This window comes from Ornithorhynchus anatinus, chromosome 14, assembly GCF_004115215.2.
Source record: "Ornithorhynchus anatinus isolate Pmale09 chromosome 14, mOrnAna1.pri.v4, whole genome shotgun sequence".
Lineage (NCBI taxonomy): Eukaryota > Metazoa > Chordata > Mammalia > Monotremata > Ornithorhynchidae > Ornithorhynchus > Ornithorhynchus anatinus.
The window spans coordinates 460,259-481,309 of NC_041741.1; the positions used below are offsets into that span (position 1 = coordinate 460,259).

A 21,051-nucleotide genomic window follows, 5' to 3' on the forward strand; every position below is an offset into this window, starting at 1 on the left:
ATTCCTATTCGCTTTTGAATCAAGTGGGGCACCGCCTTTCTGACTCTGAAAGGAAACAGGCTGAGACCAGACTGAATCCCCGAAGGGCAGCCCTGGAGGCTGGGTTCTGGTCTGGCCACTGTGACTTCCCCACAGCAGGGGGTGGGGCAAGGGTTTCGGGTAGTCAGTCGTATTTATTGAGCGTTTATTGTGCGGAGAACACTGTACCAAGCACTGGGGAGAACTGAACTAGAGAGGCCGAGACCCCGGGCTGGCTTGGTCCCTTTTGGAGTCACACCGACTGATGGTCACGTTTACGTGTAGGGCGGGGCTTTGTTGATCAACTCAAAACACCATCATTACTGGGCATTTTGGAGACCCTGTTGGCTCACAGAACCCTCGTTTTTGCTAATGGAGAGCCTCTGTGTTAAGATTACAAACTCCTTGCGGGCAGGGAATGTCTCATTCTGCAGTGTGCTTTCCCAAGTGTTAAGCAAAGTGCACGGTACCTAGGGGGCTCTCAGCAAATACCATCGCTACTGCTAATGCACTGGGAAAGCCGCTGGCGACTGTGCAAAATGGCGGGCTCGCTGGACGGGTCCCAGTGACAAGGCAGAGGCTTGACCGAGTGGCAGAAAGTTCGGGGTCCATTTTTATTCCCACCCTCCCAGCACACCACTCTGCCACCTGCGCCTCCCCGTCAACGGCACCTGTCCTAGAAGGCTGGGCAACCACACTGTAAAACCGGGAGGTCGAGGTCCCCGCCAAGGCTCAGCCCCACCACGGCACGATCCGGCCAGTGAAATGGCAGAGGTCACGGTGGCCGCCCGGGAAGCTCCTCCCTCAAAGCCACCGAAAACTTCTCTCTCAGTGGGCTTCCTTGTGCCAGGCCTGGGATTCCTTCTGCTCCCCATCAAGGCCGCCGCCAGCTTGGCATTGCCGGTCCTCAGAGCTGGGAATCCTGGCGCATGGACCCCGATGATTGTTTGCCAGCGCACGCCTCCAAGGCCGCCCGGGTCAGGGCCTGGTACCCGCGGGCTCTGGGATCTTTGGTGAAACGTCGCCGTGGACTCAGGGTGACGTGGGCACAGTTGCTGGGACCCTGGTCTAGACACCAAAGCTCACTGCGCCAGCACGGGTGGCTCTTGCAGGGATCTGCGCGGCAGCCCGGCACAGGTTAAAAGGACTCGCGCACATTTCTTGCGATACATTAGAAGCCCATCGAGAGGTAAAAGTTGATACCTGACGGCTTTGGAAGGGACCCCCGGGCGGCAGGAAACAAAAAGGAATGCGGTTCTCGATTAAGGCCCATTTGGTGTCTCTCAACAGTCTGAGCAAAGTCTGAACTAACCAACGTCTCGAAACAATGAACGTGTGAGACTTGTACACTACGCTACGCTATTAGGGTCAGAAAAAAGTTTGTGCTTTTCGATGAATTCCTGCCCCACGCTTCCATCTTGTTTCACATAAGGCCACAGATCTGCAATGGAGTTTCCGTCCGGTTCTCTGCACAGTTCCTGGAAACGTCGGTCCACATTTCTCCGTTGCAGGAGGTGAAAGCGAATAAGTCAAGGTGTCGTTTGGCTTTAGCACCACGAGCCGCCTCCCGGGCCGGAGTCCCACACAACCCCCACGGAGCCCGACGGACCGAGCCGCCGCCAACTTCCGCCAACGCGGGGCCGTCCGTCCGGCTGGCCGGGCCTTCGGGCTCGGAGGCTCCGGGCCGCGTGTCTCCCACCCCGCAGGCCGGCAGGTCGGGGGCACAGCCCAGCTCACAGGACGGAGCAGCAGCGGCGGCGGCGCTGGCGGCCGCGGGGACAGTGAGCCTTTTTCTTCGGGTGGAAGATGGTGAGGATCGCTTCGTCAAAGACCGTTTTCAGGCCTTTCTGGGTCAGGGCCGAACACTCCAAATAGCACTGTGCTCCGATCTGGAGGACGAAAGAGGAACTCGTCAAAGCACCGCGGGGGAGAGCTGGGATGGAGAAGTATGGGGCTAGCCTGTTCCAGACGGCTGGAGCGAAAAGGACTGGTCCCTGGGCAAACGCCTTCAGGACAGTATGGGGGGTGGGCCCTGGGAGAGGGGTGGCAAATTTGCCTCCTCCCTCGCTGTTTCAGGGTGTGCCTTGTGGTGACGTCCTCGGGAGCGGCGAGCCAGAGACCAGGGCTTGATGCCCCTCGCTAAAGCCTTCGAGGGGTCCAGCTGCACGTCCCTTCTCCGGTGACACGTTTCCCATCAATCCACCTGCTCAGAGGCACCCTGCCTTCTTCTATCCTGAATTTGGATGTTTGCCCTCTTCCACCCGCCCCACTGATCCTGACCATTCTCCAGGCGGGGTTGGCTGTGGGGTCAGGGAACCTGCTTGACGCAGAGAGTGGGGAAGGGACTCAATGTGGCTTAATGGGTAGAGTCCGGGCCTGGGGGTCAGAAAGTCCTGCGTTTTAACCCCGGCTGCACCGCTTGTATGCTGTGTGACCTTGGGCAAGTCACTTAACTTCTCTGTGCCTCAGTTCCCTCATCTGTAAAACAAGGATTAAGACTTAGCCCCAAGTGGGACAGAGACTGTGCCCAGTCTGATTAGCTTGTATCTACCAACGCTTAGAACAGTGCCTGGCTCAGAGTAAGCGCTTAACAAGCACCATAAAAAAACCAAACAAACCTGGGGAAGGTTCTATTTGGACTGAAGGTCCACAGAAACAGCCCTGAACCCCACACCACTTATTTCTTGATCCCAGTTCTTAGCTCAGTGCTGTTCACGTTTCTACAAGAGGCTAATGAACATTTAAGTTCATAAGTTTATCCCGGAGAGTCCGACTCCTTCATTGGGCCATTCTGAGTGACAGGGTCATGTGCAGAGAGCGGTCCAGACCCACATAACATGAGTGTCGTCGCTTAACAGAACAGGCCACAGCTGTGGAGGCTGATAATCAAAAACTAAGTCAGACAGCAGGGAGTAAACCCTTTCCCAACAGGGGAAAAGGCAAGGCAAGAAGTCTGGAGCGGTGCCCCCCGCCGTGCCCCAGCCCCAGGGTCTGCTCTCCTGTGGTCACATCCCCTTCCCCCACACACCCTTCTCTAAAGTGGCAGCCATTCACTCGAGTGTGAAGTGCCCCCATACGCTAGAGCGGTAGTACCCTGGGGTCTTGCTCTAACACGGAGTGCTCCCCCTGCACTAGAGTGGGAGCGCTTGGAGACCCTGCTCTAGCATGGCGTGCCCCCCCCCCCCCGCCGACCCCCATAACCTTGGCCCTGCTCTAGTGTGGAAACTAGCAGAAAAACTGAAAAGAAACTAGTTGGCCAACCAACAGCCCGGCGGCCTTCAGCGAAGAGGGGCCGTGAGTTGACCGGTCGACCAGTCTCCCCCCAGGGAAGGGCTTGCTTGCCGCCATACCGTACCTCTCGAGCTAGCTTCACCCCGTGCTCATAGGTGAGGGGTTTCTCCTTCATACAGAGCAGCCGGGCCAGGGTCTTGGGGTCGTCTCGCAGATCGATCTAACGAGAGGCAGGCGTGTGAGAAACAGCGCAGGCCCAGACAGACAGACTCCACGCTCTGCTCCCTTCATCCCCGGCGGTCTCGCCAGGCCGAGGCTCCAGCCCCCGCTGTCTGCAGAGCAGCAGTCAGGGTGGGTGGCTCGTACACGCCAGGCCCTTCCTCTGAGAGGATGCCTCTGCATCTCCCCTTCCCTCTTGCCCCTTGGGAAGCCAAGAGGGAAGGGAAGTGTAGGAGAAAGGAGGGTTTTCCACTTAATGGAGAGAGATCTTCCACTCAGTACCTATCCAGGGGGGACGGGACTTCCCCTGCCCGCTCACCTCCGCCCAGTGCTCACACTATCTGGCGAGAACACACTCAGGGAAATGAGAGTGACACCGGGACCGCGCACATCTCTGGTCGGCACAGAACGTGCCACGGCACGGGAAGAAACAGTCGTGTGCATGTGCACGGAGGTCAAGGCACACACGCTATGGGGGGTTTTCTTGAGCCCAATTACCAGGGCAGCCCACACCCGCCACCTTCTTTTTTCCCCAAGAAAAAGCCTTTCAAATTCCCTTAATGGAAGGAAAAATGAGGTTTGGAAGTAAAGCCCTTCTGCTCTTGTGTGGGGCCTGGGTGGGAGAGGGTCCCACTGCTTCCTGCTGCCCCCACCGCCATCTCGACCACACGAGGAAGGGGCACACGGACCCGGGGGCCGTGGACTCGGCAGGGCCTCTCGTCCAGTCTTCTCTGCGGGTGTTCGAGTCTAAAAGTTCTGGAGGATCTCTCTGGTTCCAAACACACAACATGTTCACGCTCACTCTTCCATTCACAGACTCAGGTACGTCCACGCACCTTCACCCACTCACCCCTCCTTCCCACCTCAATGGCCTTGCTTTTCACCTGGGTTCCTATGAGGACATAAGGCACGTGGGGCATGCAGTCTTTCAGTTCGGGGACCCATTCTTCCTGGACGTTGTGGTAAGAGGCAGGATTCACCACGGAGAAGCAGATCAGGAACACATCGGTGTTGGGGTAGGAGAGTGGCCTCAGCTGATTATAGTCCTCCTGGGGGAAGAAAACAGAGGCGTGGCTGAATCTGCACCCTGCTGTCAGCACAGGATCACTCCCCCCGCCCCCCGGGCCAGCAGAGAGCTGCTCGGGATAAACTCCTGAGTAAAACACTTGAAGGGAGATGTACTAGGCACTGCACCACGCCAGGCCCTGCAACTTCAGCTGCATAGAGAGACTGCAAGGGCCATGACCTCTGGGATGCAGAAGGTGGGAAATCTAGATTTACTCGGTTTCACAGACGGGGTCTCCGACCGGATCGACATAGGTTTGAGGTCAGACTTGGGACTCAGGGACTCTTCCTGATTCCAGACTCTAGTTTCCTACTGTTTCGATGGGGCAGGGAGAGTGGAGGGCCCCGCTGGATTCTGGAGAACACTTTCACATTTACCAAGCACTTTTGGGTGTTTCTGGGGCAAGGCTGCTGGAGGAATGCATGTTTTGATCATTTTCATGGAACTTAAGTCACATCATCTCAAAAACACTTGAAAACTGAATATAATTTTCTGACACAAATATTGCACACAAGACCTACCTACGGCACAAATGAGTCTTTTCATCACTTTTCAGACTACTGTCAATCAAAATCAATCAAAAACTATCAATTGTTTTTCAGTCAACTGTCCATCAACCTCTAAAAGAGATTTTCTGAAAAGACTGTTTAGAACAAGCGAAGTCTTTGGCCTGAAACTGCCAGAACCCTACCCTGATGACAATTTCCTGGCAGGAAGGAGAAGACTGTTTACCCCATCGTGGCAGAGATCACATGTGGGCTGGGGCAGGCAGCCCAAGGGAAATGGAGGCCTGAGCAATTATCCAGTTGGTTCGCTCCATGTAGATTGATTAACCAGGTTCATTAAGGCTCCAAAGAGACGTGTTTTTCCTGATTTATCTGGCTGGATAGTCTAGGTGCAGCAAAATTGGTGGAATAATTGATCAATTCACCACTTCCCTTGGGCTAAGCACAGCCAATCTTTTCATTGGTTGGATAGTTTTATGTTTTTATTTATTGGTGACAGTGGAAACGCGCTTACCCTGTGCCAAGCTCTGGACTGAGTTGCTGGGGAAAGAGGCCAGGATGGTGAATCAGACACAAACTCCAGAGAAGCGGGTGTAGGAGGAAAGGAGGGAGGGAGAGAAGGACAGAGGAAAGGATGGAGGGATGGAGGGGCAAAGATATGGAGGGTGGTGAGCATGTATCCCAGTCACAATCCCACACACCCTGGGGGCAAAGCAGCTTTTCCTTAGAGACCAACAAGAGGGAGTGGGAGTGACAGGGTGGAAGTCGTCGGTGGGTTGCTTATGCCTCTGGGCAGATTTAGAAGGCATAGCCTGACAACTGTCCGATTCAAAACACGTTTTGTGAAAGACAGCTCTCTGACTGAGGAAGCGAGACCTCCGCAGAAGAAGCTGGACCCAACCCCGGGGCCCTGTGAGCTCTCCTTCATCACCACTGGCCTCACTCACCGCTGTCTGCTTCTTGACTCCAAGCCAGACCTGTCTGAGAGCAGCAGCCAGGGCTGCCATTCTGTGGGGACCACCGCTGTAACCACGGTCCCCACCGCTGTTACCATGATCACCGGTGTCCTGCTGTTTCCTGGGCCACGAGCACCGTTTTGCTCTGTGACCGACCCAATAGGAGGCCGAGTCCTGCCCGGATTAGCTGGAGGAGCCAGGAGCCAGTGGGACTGACGGCTGATCTTGCGTCCTAGCTGGGCCCCATGACAGCTACGGCCCTAAAGGTTCTCTGTAGTCAGGAATGATGAGCACACCTTGGGGTTCTGAGTGCCTCTGTGTTCCCCCAGTGCTTCTACATCTCTCGCTCCCTGTAGCCTCACTTCATCCCTGAGAGGCAGGGAGAATGGGGATCTTACCTTCCTTTTACAGATGAGGAAACTGGGACCCAGAGTAGTTTTGTGACTTCCCAATATCCCAGTGGTAGAGCCAGTACTCGAACCTGGGTCACCTTTACTCCCTGCCCTGCGTTCCTTCTCCTAGACTTCTGCCCTTTTAAGCTATCCCAAGGGTGGGCAGGACTCTTTCCTCCTGCCATAATGACCGGCCCACGGCCTGGCCCGCTCTTTTCAGAAGAACCACGAGGACCGTCTGGCTGAAGAGCCTGCTGTGCTCTCAATGGACTTGCTGCTATTTCTGCCTCCCCTCCCCACCCTCTTTTCCTTCCTGCTCCTCCTACCCTGGCCCCACTTGGCCAGGTCTCCAATCACATCACGACGGGGGCTCCATGACTTGGCTGAAACGCATCTGCCTGCAGGCACGCAAGGCCAAATTCCACTCTGGGAATCACCTGGGAAATCTCTAGATGACCCAGCCTAAAACCTGAGGCTGGAGGACTCTGGTCAGTCGGCCGGGCGGCCAGCATGGAGGACTTGGCACTTGCCATAGCCCAGCGGTGCACCCAGGAAACGCTCTCCCTCTCTGTGGGCAGTGCTGCACTGAGGTATACTGAAGTAAAGACAGATGATGTTTCTTCGAAGCCGGTGCCACGGTGAGGAGCAGGGGAGAGCGCTCTGGGACCGGCAATCCAACGGTGGTATTTATAGAGCGCTTACACTGTGAAGGGCAATTGAATTTTGTGCCTGGAATTGTTGTCCACCCTATCTTTAATCACAGAGAAACTCAGACTGCCAACCGGGTTCTGGAGCTGGACAGGCCCATCCTAACTGCTCCAGAGACACGGGTCGCTTTGGGAACCGTCCGGCCCCGGCTCCTATCCTCCTCCTCCCTCTCTCAACCACCAGCCCTTCTCCCAGAGGGGCGCGGGGGTAGGAGACTCCAGGGGAAGGGGTGGGGACTCAGAGGAAGGGGAGAGGGCCCAGCACTGGGCCACCTTCCCCGTGGGCCAGGAATTCTGGGAGAGGGAAGACTGGGGTTTGGACGGGCTTCAGAGTGGATGGGAAGAAAGTCTGTCTCCCTGGCCGCAGTGGCTTAACGTTGTGGCTCCAGGGTTGGGCAGGCCCGGTGGGGAGGGGCCACAAAAGCTCCATTTGTGGGCGGGCAGTGGTTCAGAACATTATAGTAAGGCTCATTGTCTGTTTTACTTCTGGACATGGGCAAGACTCCTCCACGGAGCTATTTTCTCCCTGTGCATCCCCTTACTCTGCACCTTTCTCAGAGAAGTGCCTGACCTACCACTTTTCCCAGGTCCCAAGACTCTCCACCCATCTGACATCATTGCTAAACATAACTACACACACACACACACACACACACACACACACATCTCCACATCCGCACAGAGTCTTATAGCCCGGTCACTTACAGGAAGTCAGTTCATCATCATCCCCATCGCCTTCATCATCAATCACCATCATCATCACCAGTATTATTACAATGACGAAAATAAATAATCATTATTATTGTCCTGTGAGGGCTTTGCCTTGACGGGGCAGAAAGTGGAGCTCCGGCTTCTTGCAGAAACTAAAGCCAATGGTTCCAAATCGACAGCAGACCATCCCGTAGGAAGCAAGGCCGGAAGGAGGTCTTACACCGGCCCCGGGGGATTTGCTTGGGAGTATGTACAGATTAAAAGGCCAGGAGATTCGGGACAAACCCAGGGACGAGGATGCACGGTGACTAAATATCCATCCAAGGATCTGGGCCCCAGGAAAAACAGAGTTCGGGTGTATCAGAAGGCCACAGGGACTGTTCGAGCCACTGAACGTGGGGGAGGGGGGCAGGGCTGGGCAGTCTGGGCTGTCCCGGCGAAAGCCTCAGAACTGACCATTTTGGGGTTCAGAGGTGGCACCCCCAAGATGGCCACATCACGGATGTGAAAGAGATTGCCAAATTCTGTAACATGTTGCATCCCAAACATTGACCTTGAAGAATCATGATATTTGAACGTACCTGACCCGCCGTGTCATACAGTCCGAGCAAATGCTGCTTGCCTCCCACGGTCACTGAAACTAGGGAAGGAAGGGGCAGAGAAAAAGACAGGGTTTAGAAAGTAGGCCTCAGCCCGAGAGATCCGCCTCCATCCGCCAAGAGATCAGCCTCCATCCTGTGCTGTCCCATTAGGCGCTAGAGAAGGGGTGCTACGAGCGGCAGCCAAGCTGGGAGGGGCCTGAGGTTACCACGACAGCAGATGAGTCCTTCCTTTCGGGGGGGCGGATTCGGGGCCACCAGAGTAGATGAGTTCGTCCTTTCTGAGGGGCAGAGGGGCCGGGAGGCGCCTACCTATAATGGTAGCAGCAGTAGTGGTGTTGCAATTCATTCAACGCTACTGGAGAAGCAATGTGGCCCCGTGGAAAGAGCATAGGCCTGGAAGTCAGAGGACCTGGGTTCTAATCCAAGCACTGACACTTAATAATAATAATAATAATGATGATGATGCATTTGTTAAGTGCTTACTATGTGCAAAGTACTGTTCTAAGCGCTGGGGAGGATACAAGGTGATCACAATCCCCATTTTACAGATGAGGTAACTGAGGCACAGAGAAGTTAAGTGACTTGCCCAAAGTCACACAGCTGACAAGCGGCGGAGCCGGGATTTGAACCCATGACCTATGACTCCCAAGCCCGTGCTCTGTCCGCTGAGCCACTTGCCTTCACTGTGACCTTAGATGGGTCACTTCACTTCTCCGTGCCTCAGTTTCCTTATCTGTAAAATGGGAAGTCAATATTTTCCCACTTAGACTGTGATACCCACATGGGATGGCCTGTGTCTGACCTGATGGTTTTGTCTCTACCCTAGCGCTTAGTACAGTTCTAGGCACAGAGTAAGTGCTAAAAACATGCCACGACGATCACTACTCACATTTTCGGGTCCTATGGCCCCCAGGAGACTGCCCCAGCCGCCAACGGATTCCACCCCTGGGAATTTAGAATTCAGGGGCTCCGCCGTGGGACAGTGTCAGGGATTGTGTCCTTGGGATCTAGACCTTTCCCTCTGAGCGGGATGTCTCCCATTCCCTCCCGGGGCTTCTCGCCGTGGACTCCTGCTGTGTTGGCACGGATTCCAGACCCCCTGCCTGGTCATCACACCTCTTCTCTACTGCCCCACCCAGCCAGCCTCATCTCCGCTCCATTCGGCTCCGACCTGGCCATCGGGCCCAGGAGTCCACGGCTCTGCCCAGGCCAGAGAGCAAAGCCCAGGAACACGGGAGACAAAAAGTCCGGGGATGGGAGGGCCCAGAACAGCTCAGTTGGCTGCCCACACACCTTAGCCCGGGCCGGGGTCACCTAGAGACGCCGGGAAGCCGAGCAGGGTCAGCTACCACCTGGAGAAGCGGCTTCGAGCCTCCTCCCTGCGGCCGAGCCCTCCACTGAAGTCCACCTCTGCTCCTCCACCAAACCCAACGCTGCCCACCCTGATGGTATCGAAATGCCCAAGGCCATCAGCCCCATAGAAAAATAGACAGGAAAATGTGGAGGCCAGTATTCCCTCCAGGCTGCGGCCGCCACACGCCAGGAGGGACAGTGGCCAGTGCGCTGTTCTGGGAAAGAGAAGACAGGGAGCAGCGGGGGTTGCCTAGAGGACAGAGCACTAACTGGGAAGCTGGAGGACAGGATTCTAGTCCCAGCTCTGCCCCTGGCCTGTTGTATCACCGCGGGCAAGTCACCTAACTTTTCTGGGCCAGAATTTCCTCACCGATGATAAAATCAGGATGAGGTCGCTGTTCTCCATTTCATCTAGATTGTGAGCCCTGGGGAGGGCAGTTACGGTATCTGATCTGTATCCTATACCTATCGCAGTGCTCAGTACAATGCTTGGTGCAGAGCTGACTCTGAAGAAATGACCTGGATGCATCTCCCACTCGGTGTGCAGAGCTGAGGTTTTGGACCCCGTCGGAGTCACGCCTGCATGCATGTGCACACGTGTTTAGTGGCCTTATCCTTTTACTAGGGCGGTGGCGGTGGCTAATCGTGAAGTGGGCTCCTTCTGCGGCCTTGGTAGCTACTGAGGCACACCGTTGGGTCGGTTTGTGTCCAGCCCGATAAACAAGGCTCGATGGCTCTTTTTGGTGCTCGGGGGAGGCTACCGTTCCTGACAGGGAGACCGCTCAAGCCCACCCCAAAAGCAAAGGTTCTTTTGGTTTAGGGGGTGAGCCCAACATAGTGAGCACCTTGTTACCCTTCTTTGTGCTTGTGTGTGTGTGTCTGTGTCTGTGAAGGTGTCGGTGTGTGTGCGACTTTATATGTGGAGGGGTGGCAGGCACCAAAGCAAGTTTGGGGAGCTGAGGGGAGAGTAAATCTGAACTCCTGGAAAAATCCCGTGCCTCAGATGCCGGGCCAGGTCTGTTCTATAAGACTGGACCCGGGGCATGGGAGGCACTGTTGAGGGTCTGGGGGGTCGAACCCAAGAACGCCAGGGCTGGCCATAGTTCCCCTCTCCGCCTGAGAGAAAGGCAAGAGAAAACAGGCACTAATGGAGAAGAGATTGCAGCCGGATGCAGGAAAAAAGTCTTCCTGAGGGGAAGTGTGGGAAGAGCTGGCCAGGAGGGTGATTGCACAACTTCCTTCCGGACGTCTTAAATGGGATAAACAGTGATTGTCCGGCTGGCTGGAGGGGGCACCTGCTAGAGGGAGTCGGAGGAATCTACTGGCCTTGGGCGCTCCTTCTGCTCCGTAATTTCAACTCTAATATTGTGACCCAACAAGCCAGAGAGATACTTCGAGCCGACCCTCGCATCTTTTTCATGGTGTGAGACAAGGCCGGCCCTGACTGACAGAATCTGCTTCCCCCTGGCTAGCACTTCGGGGTTCTGGTTCTCATGACCAGGTCAGCAAAGCTCCTGTCTCCCGAGTGTCCCCACTCATTCCCACCCACACTGGACAGGGCCGGGAGGACGGGCATCACAGGGAAGGTGTCCACAAGCAGTGGAACACGAGGAGAAGAGCAGCTCATGGCAAGCAGAGTCAGAGTCAGAGAAGGAGCAGGGCCTAGTAGAAAGAACACAGACCTGGGTGTCAGAAATCCTGGGTTCTAATCCTGGCTTCCCTACTTATCTGCTGTGTCACTAACTTCTCTGTGCCTCAGTTCCTTCATCTGTAAAATGGGGACTGTGAATCCCACATGGGACATGGACTGTGTCCAACCTAATTAGCTTGTATTTTGCCCAAGGCTCAGTAGAGTGCCTGGCATATAGCAAGCACCAAACGATTACTATTAAAAAAAAAAGGAATACTATCGATCTTTCACTCCTGGGATTTCGTTTCGAAGACACAGAATGTCAGGAGTCAAGCCTGAAGGCAGAAACCATTTTACTTTGCAGAACAGAAATTTGGAATTCAATTACATCTTGGTGGGTACATTTTCTTGCCAATCTTAAAGGTAAAGGGAGGCCCCACTGCAACAGACTAGACTCGCTGATGACAGGGCAACGGGGTGAGTTTACGGTGGCAGGACAGTGGAGTCAGGGCAGAGTGAGGATTTTTCCAAAACCCGCGCTCTTCCCCTTCCTCAAAAATAAGAGCCAGGCGGGGAAAACCTCTCCTCCAGCATTTGGGAACAAGTGGTGCAGAAACTAGTTCTCCCTCGTGTCCTCCCTCCCACCTGCCAGTCTTCCAAGGGTGGGGAAAGGTCTCTTCCTTTCCTGAAAATGTTCCGCCCCCTTTTCCCACAACTTCCTCCTATAAGATAGAACTTTCTCAGGTTCACTGCCTTGAGACCAAAACCCATCTGTCAGTCCCCAGGGAAGACTTCGTCATCACCAACATTGTCCTGATCCTCCCCCCACCCTCCCACCCCCACACTCTTCTCCCCATCTTTCCATCATGACCCGAGAGAAGCAGAAAGAAAGCCAGAATGGAGCTAGAAAGGACTAACGAAAGAGGGACTGGGAACGGATTATCCAAGCTCAAGCTGAACCTCAGCAAGCGCTGAGGCTTAGGGAGTCGGAAACCATCCTCTTCCTCACTCTTAACTTCCGGAATGCCGGGTGAGTGACCGACAGGCCCGATGCGGGACAAGCCCGCAGCCCAACAGTCCCAGCTAGTGAACCCCAAAGCCGGTGGGTCCCACATCGGGGCCTTTGGCTCACTCATCCACGCGGGCAGGATTCCCCCGTCACTGGGTCCCCTCGGGTACTCTCGGACTCCGCAGGCCAGAGAGATAAATGTTTCGATTCTCTCACCACTCCTTCCCGTGACGATGGAATTTTGAATCCACCGTGGTGAATAGAAAACATTCCAGATTACATACAGATTTCAGAAAGGAGATGGTTCATAAATGGCATTCCACAGGCTAATCCAGCACAGCTGGTTCAAACCAGCAAGCTTCATCCAAAGAGAAGGAAGGAATTAAAATCCCAGCCGTCTTTCGCCAAAGGAGAAGGGCTGGGCTGCTGTCCGTAGAACAACAGATGATGATGGAGGGATTAGGGGTGGGAGGGTGAGGATGATGATGATGCTAGGGGAGTGTTTAACGGTGGGGTGGGTGGGGGAACCTCTACAAATTCCACCTAAACTCTACAAATTCCATGGACCTTTAAGAGGTCTCCATGAAGACAACATGGCACTCCAGTCTAAAACCCTGCTTTTCTTGTTCTCCCTCCTTCTCCTCACCCTTCCCACCCCCACCAGAGCCCACGCTGCCTCCTACCACCTGACGCCTCAAACCTCCAGCAGACCGAGGTTCCAGTGTCCAGATCCGAGACTAACTGACCGATTGATTGATCAGCTCATGACGCATTAGCAACAGGAACACGGGGTGGAAAGGGCAGCAAGGGACGAAGGAGGAAGTGAAGCTCAAATTGTCTTTGTTATTAGCACAGCTGGGAAGGAAGCAGTGTCCAGCTGGCCCAGGCAAAAAAAAAAAAAGAAATTGAGCATTGGACGCTCTGGACAATTTAAGCCCCAAAGCCCTTGTTTTCCACCCCAGAATAGTTCTTCCCTGGAACAATCTTTCTTCCATCAGGCTCTAGAGGCAGAATTTTTTTGAAAGGGGAGAAAGGCCCAGGGCTACCATCAACAGTGCTACTGGGCAACCCCAGATCGTGGAGCTCAGGGTGCTCCCCTGGCCAGGGAATGCAAAAGGGCCGGTTGGGAGGGGCGGGCTACTTTTGAAATGTAGCCGACAATGAGTCTTCCCACAGGCCTGCTCCCAAAGAGGAAGCGAGACTATTCTGTCTGTTCCTCCTTGCTCCAAATCTCACCTGGTAAGTCTCAGCGACAACTCAACCTGCAGAGTGGATGCTGCAAATGGAGATTCCTGGGAACCGGGGAGTAGCGGGGACCCTTTGAGCACTCAGTCACTGCCCTGATGAAATGGGGCGAAGCCTGGGAGCAGCGGGAGAGCAGGGAAAAGCAGGAGAGAGCTGGGGATGGTGGGGGGGAGCAAGATTGCTCCTTGCTGAAGTCACCCATGTGTCCACCAATGGGAGACTAATGTATTCTGGAACCTATCTTACCCAGAACTTGGTTCACGACATTATCAAGCTCTTCCAATGCAATAACGATTATGACAGGAGGGCGGGTTTCACATGCCCACATTTTACTATAAGTTCCTTTAAGGTAACAAAAACAAGTATCTACTTTCCTGGTTGGAAACAGCCCTGCGGGTCTTGGAGGGGGCCACCATCACCAAAGCCATGACTACCGCGGGAAAGGAGCCCCGCGATGGCCCTGCTGTTCCACCGGCCGGGTAAGGAGGCACGGCCACGAGGCCCAGGGCTAGGGGTAGCCCTCCAGTGGAGCCCTCACACCGAGGTGATGAGTGTGGGAAAAGGGAAGGTGCGTAATGTGTGCTGCTGAAACATTTCACTGAGGGGAGGTTTTCCTGGGCCTCACACACCTGCCCACCCTGGCGAAAGGGACTGCCACCGGCCTGCTCCTCGACGATTCTGACTCTCCCAATATAGTCAATACGGCCTGCTCCCCGGCGAATCCAGCTCCCCTCAACGCGTCTACCACAGCCTGCTCCGTGGCCAATTCGGCTCTCCATATCGCACCCATCATGACCTTCGCAACACTGCTAAAATCTGCCTTTTCTACAACGTCCAAACTGCTTCCATGCAGATCCAAGCACTTATCCTATCCCGCCTGAAGTACTGAATCTGCTTCCTCACTGACCTCCCTGCCTCCTCTCTCCACTCCAGTCTATACTTCACTCTGCAGCTCGGACCAGTCCATGTCTTCCCGCTCCTCAAGAACCTCCAATGGCTGCCCATCCACCTCCACGCCAAACAGAAACCCCTTACCATTGGCTTTAAAGCACTCAATCAACTCACCCCATCCTATGTCACTTCACTGATCCACGACAGCGCAGCCCGCGCACTCCACTCCTCTAGCACCAGCTTACACTCTGTGCCCCGATCCCATCTATCTAGCCGCTGTCCCCTTTCCCAAGTCCTCCCCCTAGCCTGCAACTCCCTCCCCCTCATATACACCAGACCACCAATCTCTCCACCCTTAAACCTACATTTTTAAGGTCACATCTCCTCCATGAGGCCTTCCCCGATCAAGCCCTCTTTTCCCCGGCTCGCTCTCCCTCTGCGTCGTGTAACCACTTGGATCTATGACCTTCAGACATTTGATATGCACCCCAGCCCCAACCCCACAGGATTTGTGTATCTTTAAATTATATATTATAAATCACTTATTTATCCATATTAATGTCTGTCCCCTGCTCAAGATGGTAAGCTCATTATGGGCAGGGATCGTCTGCTAATTCTGTTATATTGGACGCTCCCAGGCACTTAATACAATGATCTGCACATAGTAAGCTCTCAATAAATACCACCGGTTGGTTGATTGATTGCTCCAAGGGTAGTCCAGCTTCCCGCAACACATCCCCCAGTGCCTGCTCCATGGCAAATCTGTCTAATGTCTCCAACGGGTCAGGACTGAGGATTGGAGGTTGGTAGGAGAGACCCTACCTGCCCCACGATGTCAGAAGAGTTCAGTGTTGGGGAGACTTGGGCTGTGAATCTGGAAGCGAAGCATTCTTCTAGCATGATTACATCCTGACTTACTTATGAAGGGGGCTTGTCTGGTGTTTAGATTGGATGAGAAGCTCTGGGGTGGATTCCTCACACTGACACTGAGGCCTTGAATGCATTTATTTTTATTTCCTGCAGCTGTTTCCCGATGAAGATCAACGTTTCACAGACTCTCACAACAGACAGGGATTTGGATTTATTTTATTCCTACTGATCTTATGTTGGGCTTTCTTGCATTTTTTCCAAGGCTCTTACTCTTGTCCTAGTATTCGTTTGCAATTTGGGTCGGCATATTGCCTCCATCAGAGAATAACTTCCTTGATGACAGGGGTTGTAACTTCTCCTTGTAGGCTTCTAAGTGCCCAATCCATCAGACTGCACACAGTAGGTGCCCAGGATAGCGCCCAGAACCCATAAGAATCCAGTGCAGCTGCATAGAGTCGGCCCCCAGGATCAACATCCAAATGTCTGACCACGGAGCTTGTGGAGGAGGAAGAGGATCGGATTATAATCAAGAGTGTAATAGCTGGCTCTGATATTCTAAATTTTATGAGTTAGATGTCTCCTGGCTCTGGGGGAAACCCAGCTGTGCGTCTCCCACGGCCCTCGGCCTTCGCTCCAGACCAGACCGTGCTCCAGCTCCGGAGGCCCAGTTCCCAGGGGCCCGGAGGGAAGTCTGTCCATCAGGCCTCCGGGGGACCAGTCGCACGAATGGGTGAGGTGCCGTGCCCCCAAACCTTGGGAAAGGGCCACTGTGCTCTTCCAGATCATTTCACGGAGCTGGGGCACCAATCCGGAGACCTCTTCCAATGGGTTTCTACTGTTCTGCTCTCCCCTCCCGAGCCCAGGGCCACCCCGGTAACCGCCTGGTGCCCGACGGACGACGGCGATGGCCCGGGGGAGCGCCAGCAGGGGTCTGGCGCGGACTCTGGCACGGTGGCAGGCCTGGCCTGGCCTTCCGCCCGTGGAGTAGAAGCTCCCGGTGGGCGGGGAACCCATCACTTCATTATCCTGCCCTTCCCCGGGACAGGGCGCTGCGCCCATCGGGTGCTCAACAAATTCTCCTGCCGCTAGAACCTTCTCCAGGCCTGCGGGGCCGGCTCGCCGTCCGTCCTCCCGTCTCGTCCATCCGTCCTCTGCCCTCTGCCCTCCCTCCATCTCCCTGGCATCGGAGCGCTTACTACGTGCAGAGGACCGTACTGAGCGCTTGGAAAGTGTACTGCGGCAACGAAGAGGGGCGAACGCTGCCCACCACGGTCTGTCCCCGCCCCTGACCGTCCCTCTGTCGCCCTCCCTCCTTCCGAACGTCTCCACCTTTGCCCCCGGCCCGTCCGTCCGTCCCCTTCGGCTGCGTCCGTCGGTCCGTCCGGCGTGGCCCGGTGGAAAGAGCCCGGGCTTGGGAGTCCGAGGTCACGGCTTCGAATCCCGACTCTGCCCCTTGTCGGCCGTGTGACTGTGGGCAAGTCACTTCACTTCTCTAGGCCTCAGTTCCCTCCTCTGTGTCAAATGGGGATGGAGACAGTGAGCCTCACGTGGGACCACCTCATTCCCCGGTATCTCCCCCAGCGCTCTGCACCTAGGGAGCGCTTAACGAACACCAAGGTTATTATTATTATTCATTCGTCAGTACTCACTGAGCGCTCCGTAGGTGCGGAGCCCCGGCCCGAGCGCTTGGGCTGGACAATCGGGCGGCGGACGGGGCCCGTCCCTGCGGGATGGAGGAGGGGGTGGGTGGGCCGGTCCCGGCCGCCGGGGGTGGGGGAGGCCGCCCTCCCGCCCGTCCCTTACCGGCGTAGTGGTCGAAGACGGTGGGCACGTAGTCCTCGGGGAAGGCGTCGTTGGCATAGCTCATCAGCAGGCAGGTCTTGCCCACGGCGCCGTCTCCCACCACCACGCACTTGAGCATCTTGGAGCCGCCGCCGCCGCCGCCGCCGCCGCCGCCGCCGGGCCGGCCGCCGTCCTCCTCGTCCCCGCGGCTCATCGCGGCCGGGCTCCGGACCCCGGCCGGAGCCCTCGGGCCTAGCGCCGGCCGCCGCCCGGCCCCGCCGCCCGGTCCCGCCGCTCCCCACCACGGCGGACACGGAGGAGCGGGGCCCCAACCCGCATCCTGCCGCCTCCCCACACGCCCAACCTCACAAGCGCCCACGGGCACCACGACGCGCGGGAGCAGGAGCGGCAGGAGCAGCAGCAGGAGCAGGAGCAGGAACAGCCTGCCGCTGCCTCCCTCGGCCCGCCAACCGCCAACACCCTGGGGCCGAGGAAGGAGGGAGCGAGGGAGGGAAGGAAGGAAGCAAGGAAGCAAGGAAGGAGGGGCGCGGAGGCAGCCGGAGCCGCTTCCTCCTCAAACACGCCTCGCCCTCCCTTCCCACCGCCCGCCGGAGGCCTCCCTCTCTCTCTCTCTCCCTCCACGGGGCGGGAGGGGGGACCTGTCTCTCTCTGTCTGTGTAGGAGAAATGACGGCCCTCCCAACCGCCTCCATATTCGGGCCGGCGGGTAGGGCGGGGGCTAAATGAGGGCTGTCCCACCTCATTCCATATTTTCTGGGTGGGTGTCGATGAAGGCTTTCCGACCTGATTCTATATTGCGGGGAGGGGGGCGGGGGCGGTCAGGGGAAACCTTTCCCTGATTCTAGAGTCTGTGTGTGTGTGTGTGTGTGTAAATGAGGGGTTTCCTGCCTGATTCTATAGTGTGTGTATGTGTGAATGAGGGGTCGCCCCCCCCCCGATTCTACAGTGGGGGTGGGTGTCAATGAGGGGTTTCCTAAATGATTCTATATTGTGTGTCTGTGTAAATGAGGAGTTTCGCACCTGATTCTATAGTGTGGGGGGGGTGGAAATGAGGCGTTTCGCACCTGATTCTATAGTGTAGGGGTGTGTGGAAATGAGGAGTTTCCCGCCTGATTCTATAGAGTAGGTGTGTAAATGAGGGGTTTCCCGCCTGATTCGATAGTGTAGGTGTGTGTAAATGAGGGGTTTCCCGCCTGATTCTGTAGTGTATGTGCGTGTAAATGAGGGGTTTCCCTCCTGATTCTATAGTGTATGTGTGTGTGTAAATGAGGGGTTTCCCACCTGATTCTATAATAATGTTGGTATTTGTGAAGCGCTTACTATGTGCAGAGCACTGTTCTGAGCGCTGGGGGAGATACAGGGTAATTAGGTTGTCCCACGTGAGGCTCACAGTTAATCCCCATTTTACAGATGAGGGAACTGAGGCACAGAGAAGTGAAGTGACTTGCCCACGGTCACACAGCTGACAAGCGGCAGAGCCGGGAGTCGAACTCATGACCTCTGACTCCGAAGCCCAGGCTCTTTCCACTGAGCCACGCTGCTTCCCTGATTCTATATTGTATGTGTGTGTAAATGAGGGGTTTCCCACCTGGTTCTAAATTGTGTTTGTAAATGAGGGGTTTCCCACCTGGTTCTATAGTGTACCTGTGTGTAAATGAGGGGCTTCCCACCTGGTTCTATATTGTGTGTGTAAATGAGGGGTTTACCACCTGGTTCTAAATTTTGTGTGTGTGTGATTATGAGGAGTTTCCCGCCTTATTCTATATTTTCTGTGTGTGTGTGTGTGTGTGTGTGTGTGTGTGTAAATGAGGGGTTTCCTTCCTGATTCTATATTGAGTGTGCGTGTAAATGGGGTTTCCCTCCTGATTCTGTATTGTGTGTGTGTGAGTAAATGAGGGGTGTCCCACCAGATTCTATATTGTGTGTGCATGTGAATGAGGGGTTTCCTACCTGATTCTATATTGTGTGTGTGTGTGTAAATGAGGCGTTTCCCGTCTGATTCTATATTGTGTGAGTGTGTGTGTGTGTGTGTGTGTAAATGAGGGGTTTCCTGTCTGATTCTATATTGTGTGTGTGTGTGTGTGTGTGTGTAAATGATGGGTTTCCCACCTGATTCTAAATTTTATGTGTGTAAATGAGGGTTTTCCTGCCTGATTCCATATTAGGGTCCTGGGAACAGCAGGAGGAGCAGGTCGGTTTTGTTGTGTGTGAGCTGGTGGTGGGCAGGAATGTGTCTCTTTGTTGTTCTTTTGACCTCCCCCAAGCGCTTAGTATAGTGTTTTGCACCCAACGAGCCCTCAGTAAATACGATTGAATGAATGAATGTTGGTGTGGCACGCACGTTGGCGCACACCCTTCAGAGCACCCGGGCCTGGGAAAAGCCTCTTGGGCCAGCAGCGGGCTGCACTGCCCGACCTCCACACAGCCTTCCGGCCAGTGGGGCCTGCCCCGGTGCTTACGACGGGGTTTGCGCTTAACAAATACCTCGTTATTATCATTATGAATAGTTGCAATCGACTGCCGCAGCGTGGGGATTGGTTGAAATTGGACGGTGTGTTTCCCGGGATTGGGAGAAACCATCTCAAATTGAACTTGTGGCTGGAAACAGTGCGAAAGGGGCATGGAAACGCTGTAGAATTGGCATGGGAATGGTGGGAGATGGCCGCCGCCAGCTCTGGGTGAGGGGGTGTCCTGCGTCCCCGTTTGTTTCGCCTCGCCGGGGCCGGCCGCCCCTCCTCGGGGGAGATCCAGCTGGCCCGGGAAGCTTCCACTGGCATTTCTCTTGTTCTCACACCTCCCATCCCCATGGGTTTGGGAATGCCAGAACTGACGGGCCAACATAATTGCAGAATTTCGCCACGGAAAATTCACTTGCGCAAGTCCGATTTAGCATTTCTTTCCTCGAGCCGCATAGCTGTTTACATCATCGTAAGCACCCGCAGTGACAGACTGAGGAACGAGGAGAAGATGGTGGCCCCACACAGATCTTCTTATTTTTCACTTTTTGTTTTAGAAAAGTTCCACTGAGTCATCTGGTTGGAATTTTGGCAACCAAGTCAAGAAGTCTAGGGGGCGTCTCGGGCTTGGGCCCCCTGGGCTCTGGGTCTGCCTTCCATCCTGTCTGCAACAACGGGCCATTTCCGTTTTCCCTCCCTTCCCGCCCACCCCACCCCCAGCCCCCCAGGACAGCTGGCTGGCTATCCGGCTATCCCATCTCTTTTGGAACTTCCTCCGCCCCCTTCAAACCCTCCAGACCACCGACTGCGCCTCCCCCTTCAAAGCCTCCTGAAATCCCTCAGTGGCCTTTCCCAATTCATTTTTCTTCTCCCCATGTCACTTCCTCACAGCCACCTCCTGGACATTTTTGTTTCACTTCAGCAGCTGTGAAATCCCTGCCGCCCGCCCCCTTTACAGACACACACACATACACACACGCGCGCCGCGATGTACTTCGGGGCAGATCGACTTACATATCGACTCTTTAAGCAGTTATTCATCATCCACATGGCCACCTTTCCATCTTCTTGCTCCTCCTAGGTGTAATTGTTTGAATGCCAATCTCCTCCTCTAGTTCCTAAGATCCATGAGGCCAGGCATCATATCTACTAACTTTGTTTTCTCCTCAATACTTAGTATGGTGCTTTACACACCATAGTTGCTCGGCGAATTCTGCTGGCTGACAGAATGACTGGTTGATTGATTAGGTTGGGCAAAATCCCCAGCTTCGTAGGGGTGCCTGAGTGGGGAAGATCTTAGAATGTATTTCCCAACAATGAGTTTCATCGATGCAGCCTACAGTCTTGCCCCACCCCACTGCATCCCCGCCAGCTGTGTTCACCCTGT

General features: G+C 55.1%; 1 protein-coding gene across 2 annotated transcripts; it reads right to left on the minus strand.

Moving 5' to 3' along the window:
• Positions 1-167: 167 nt before the first annotated feature.
• RHOJ (ras homolog family member J) lies at positions 168-17,894 on the minus strand. Of its 2 annotated transcripts, XM_029079516.2 has the most exons (5): positions 17,210-17,886; positions 8,388-8,446; positions 4,353-4,517; positions 3,374-3,469; positions 168-1,907 (listed from the first exon to the last, which is right to left on the minus strand). In XM_029079516.2, exons 1-5 carry the CDS (start codon positions 17,400-17,402, stop codon positions 1,752-1,754), a joined length of 669 nt encoding a protein of 222 aa, XP_028935349.1. In that variant the 5' UTR covers positions 17,403-17,886; the 3' UTR covers positions 168-1,751. The 2 variants fall into 2 exon arrangements, with proteins under 2 accessions (XP_028935349.1, XP_028935348.1); XM_029079515.2 differs by lacking the exon at positions 3,374-3,469 and having other exon boundaries at positions 17,210-17,894.
• Between the last annotated feature and the right edge of the window lie 3,157 nt (positions 17,895-21,051).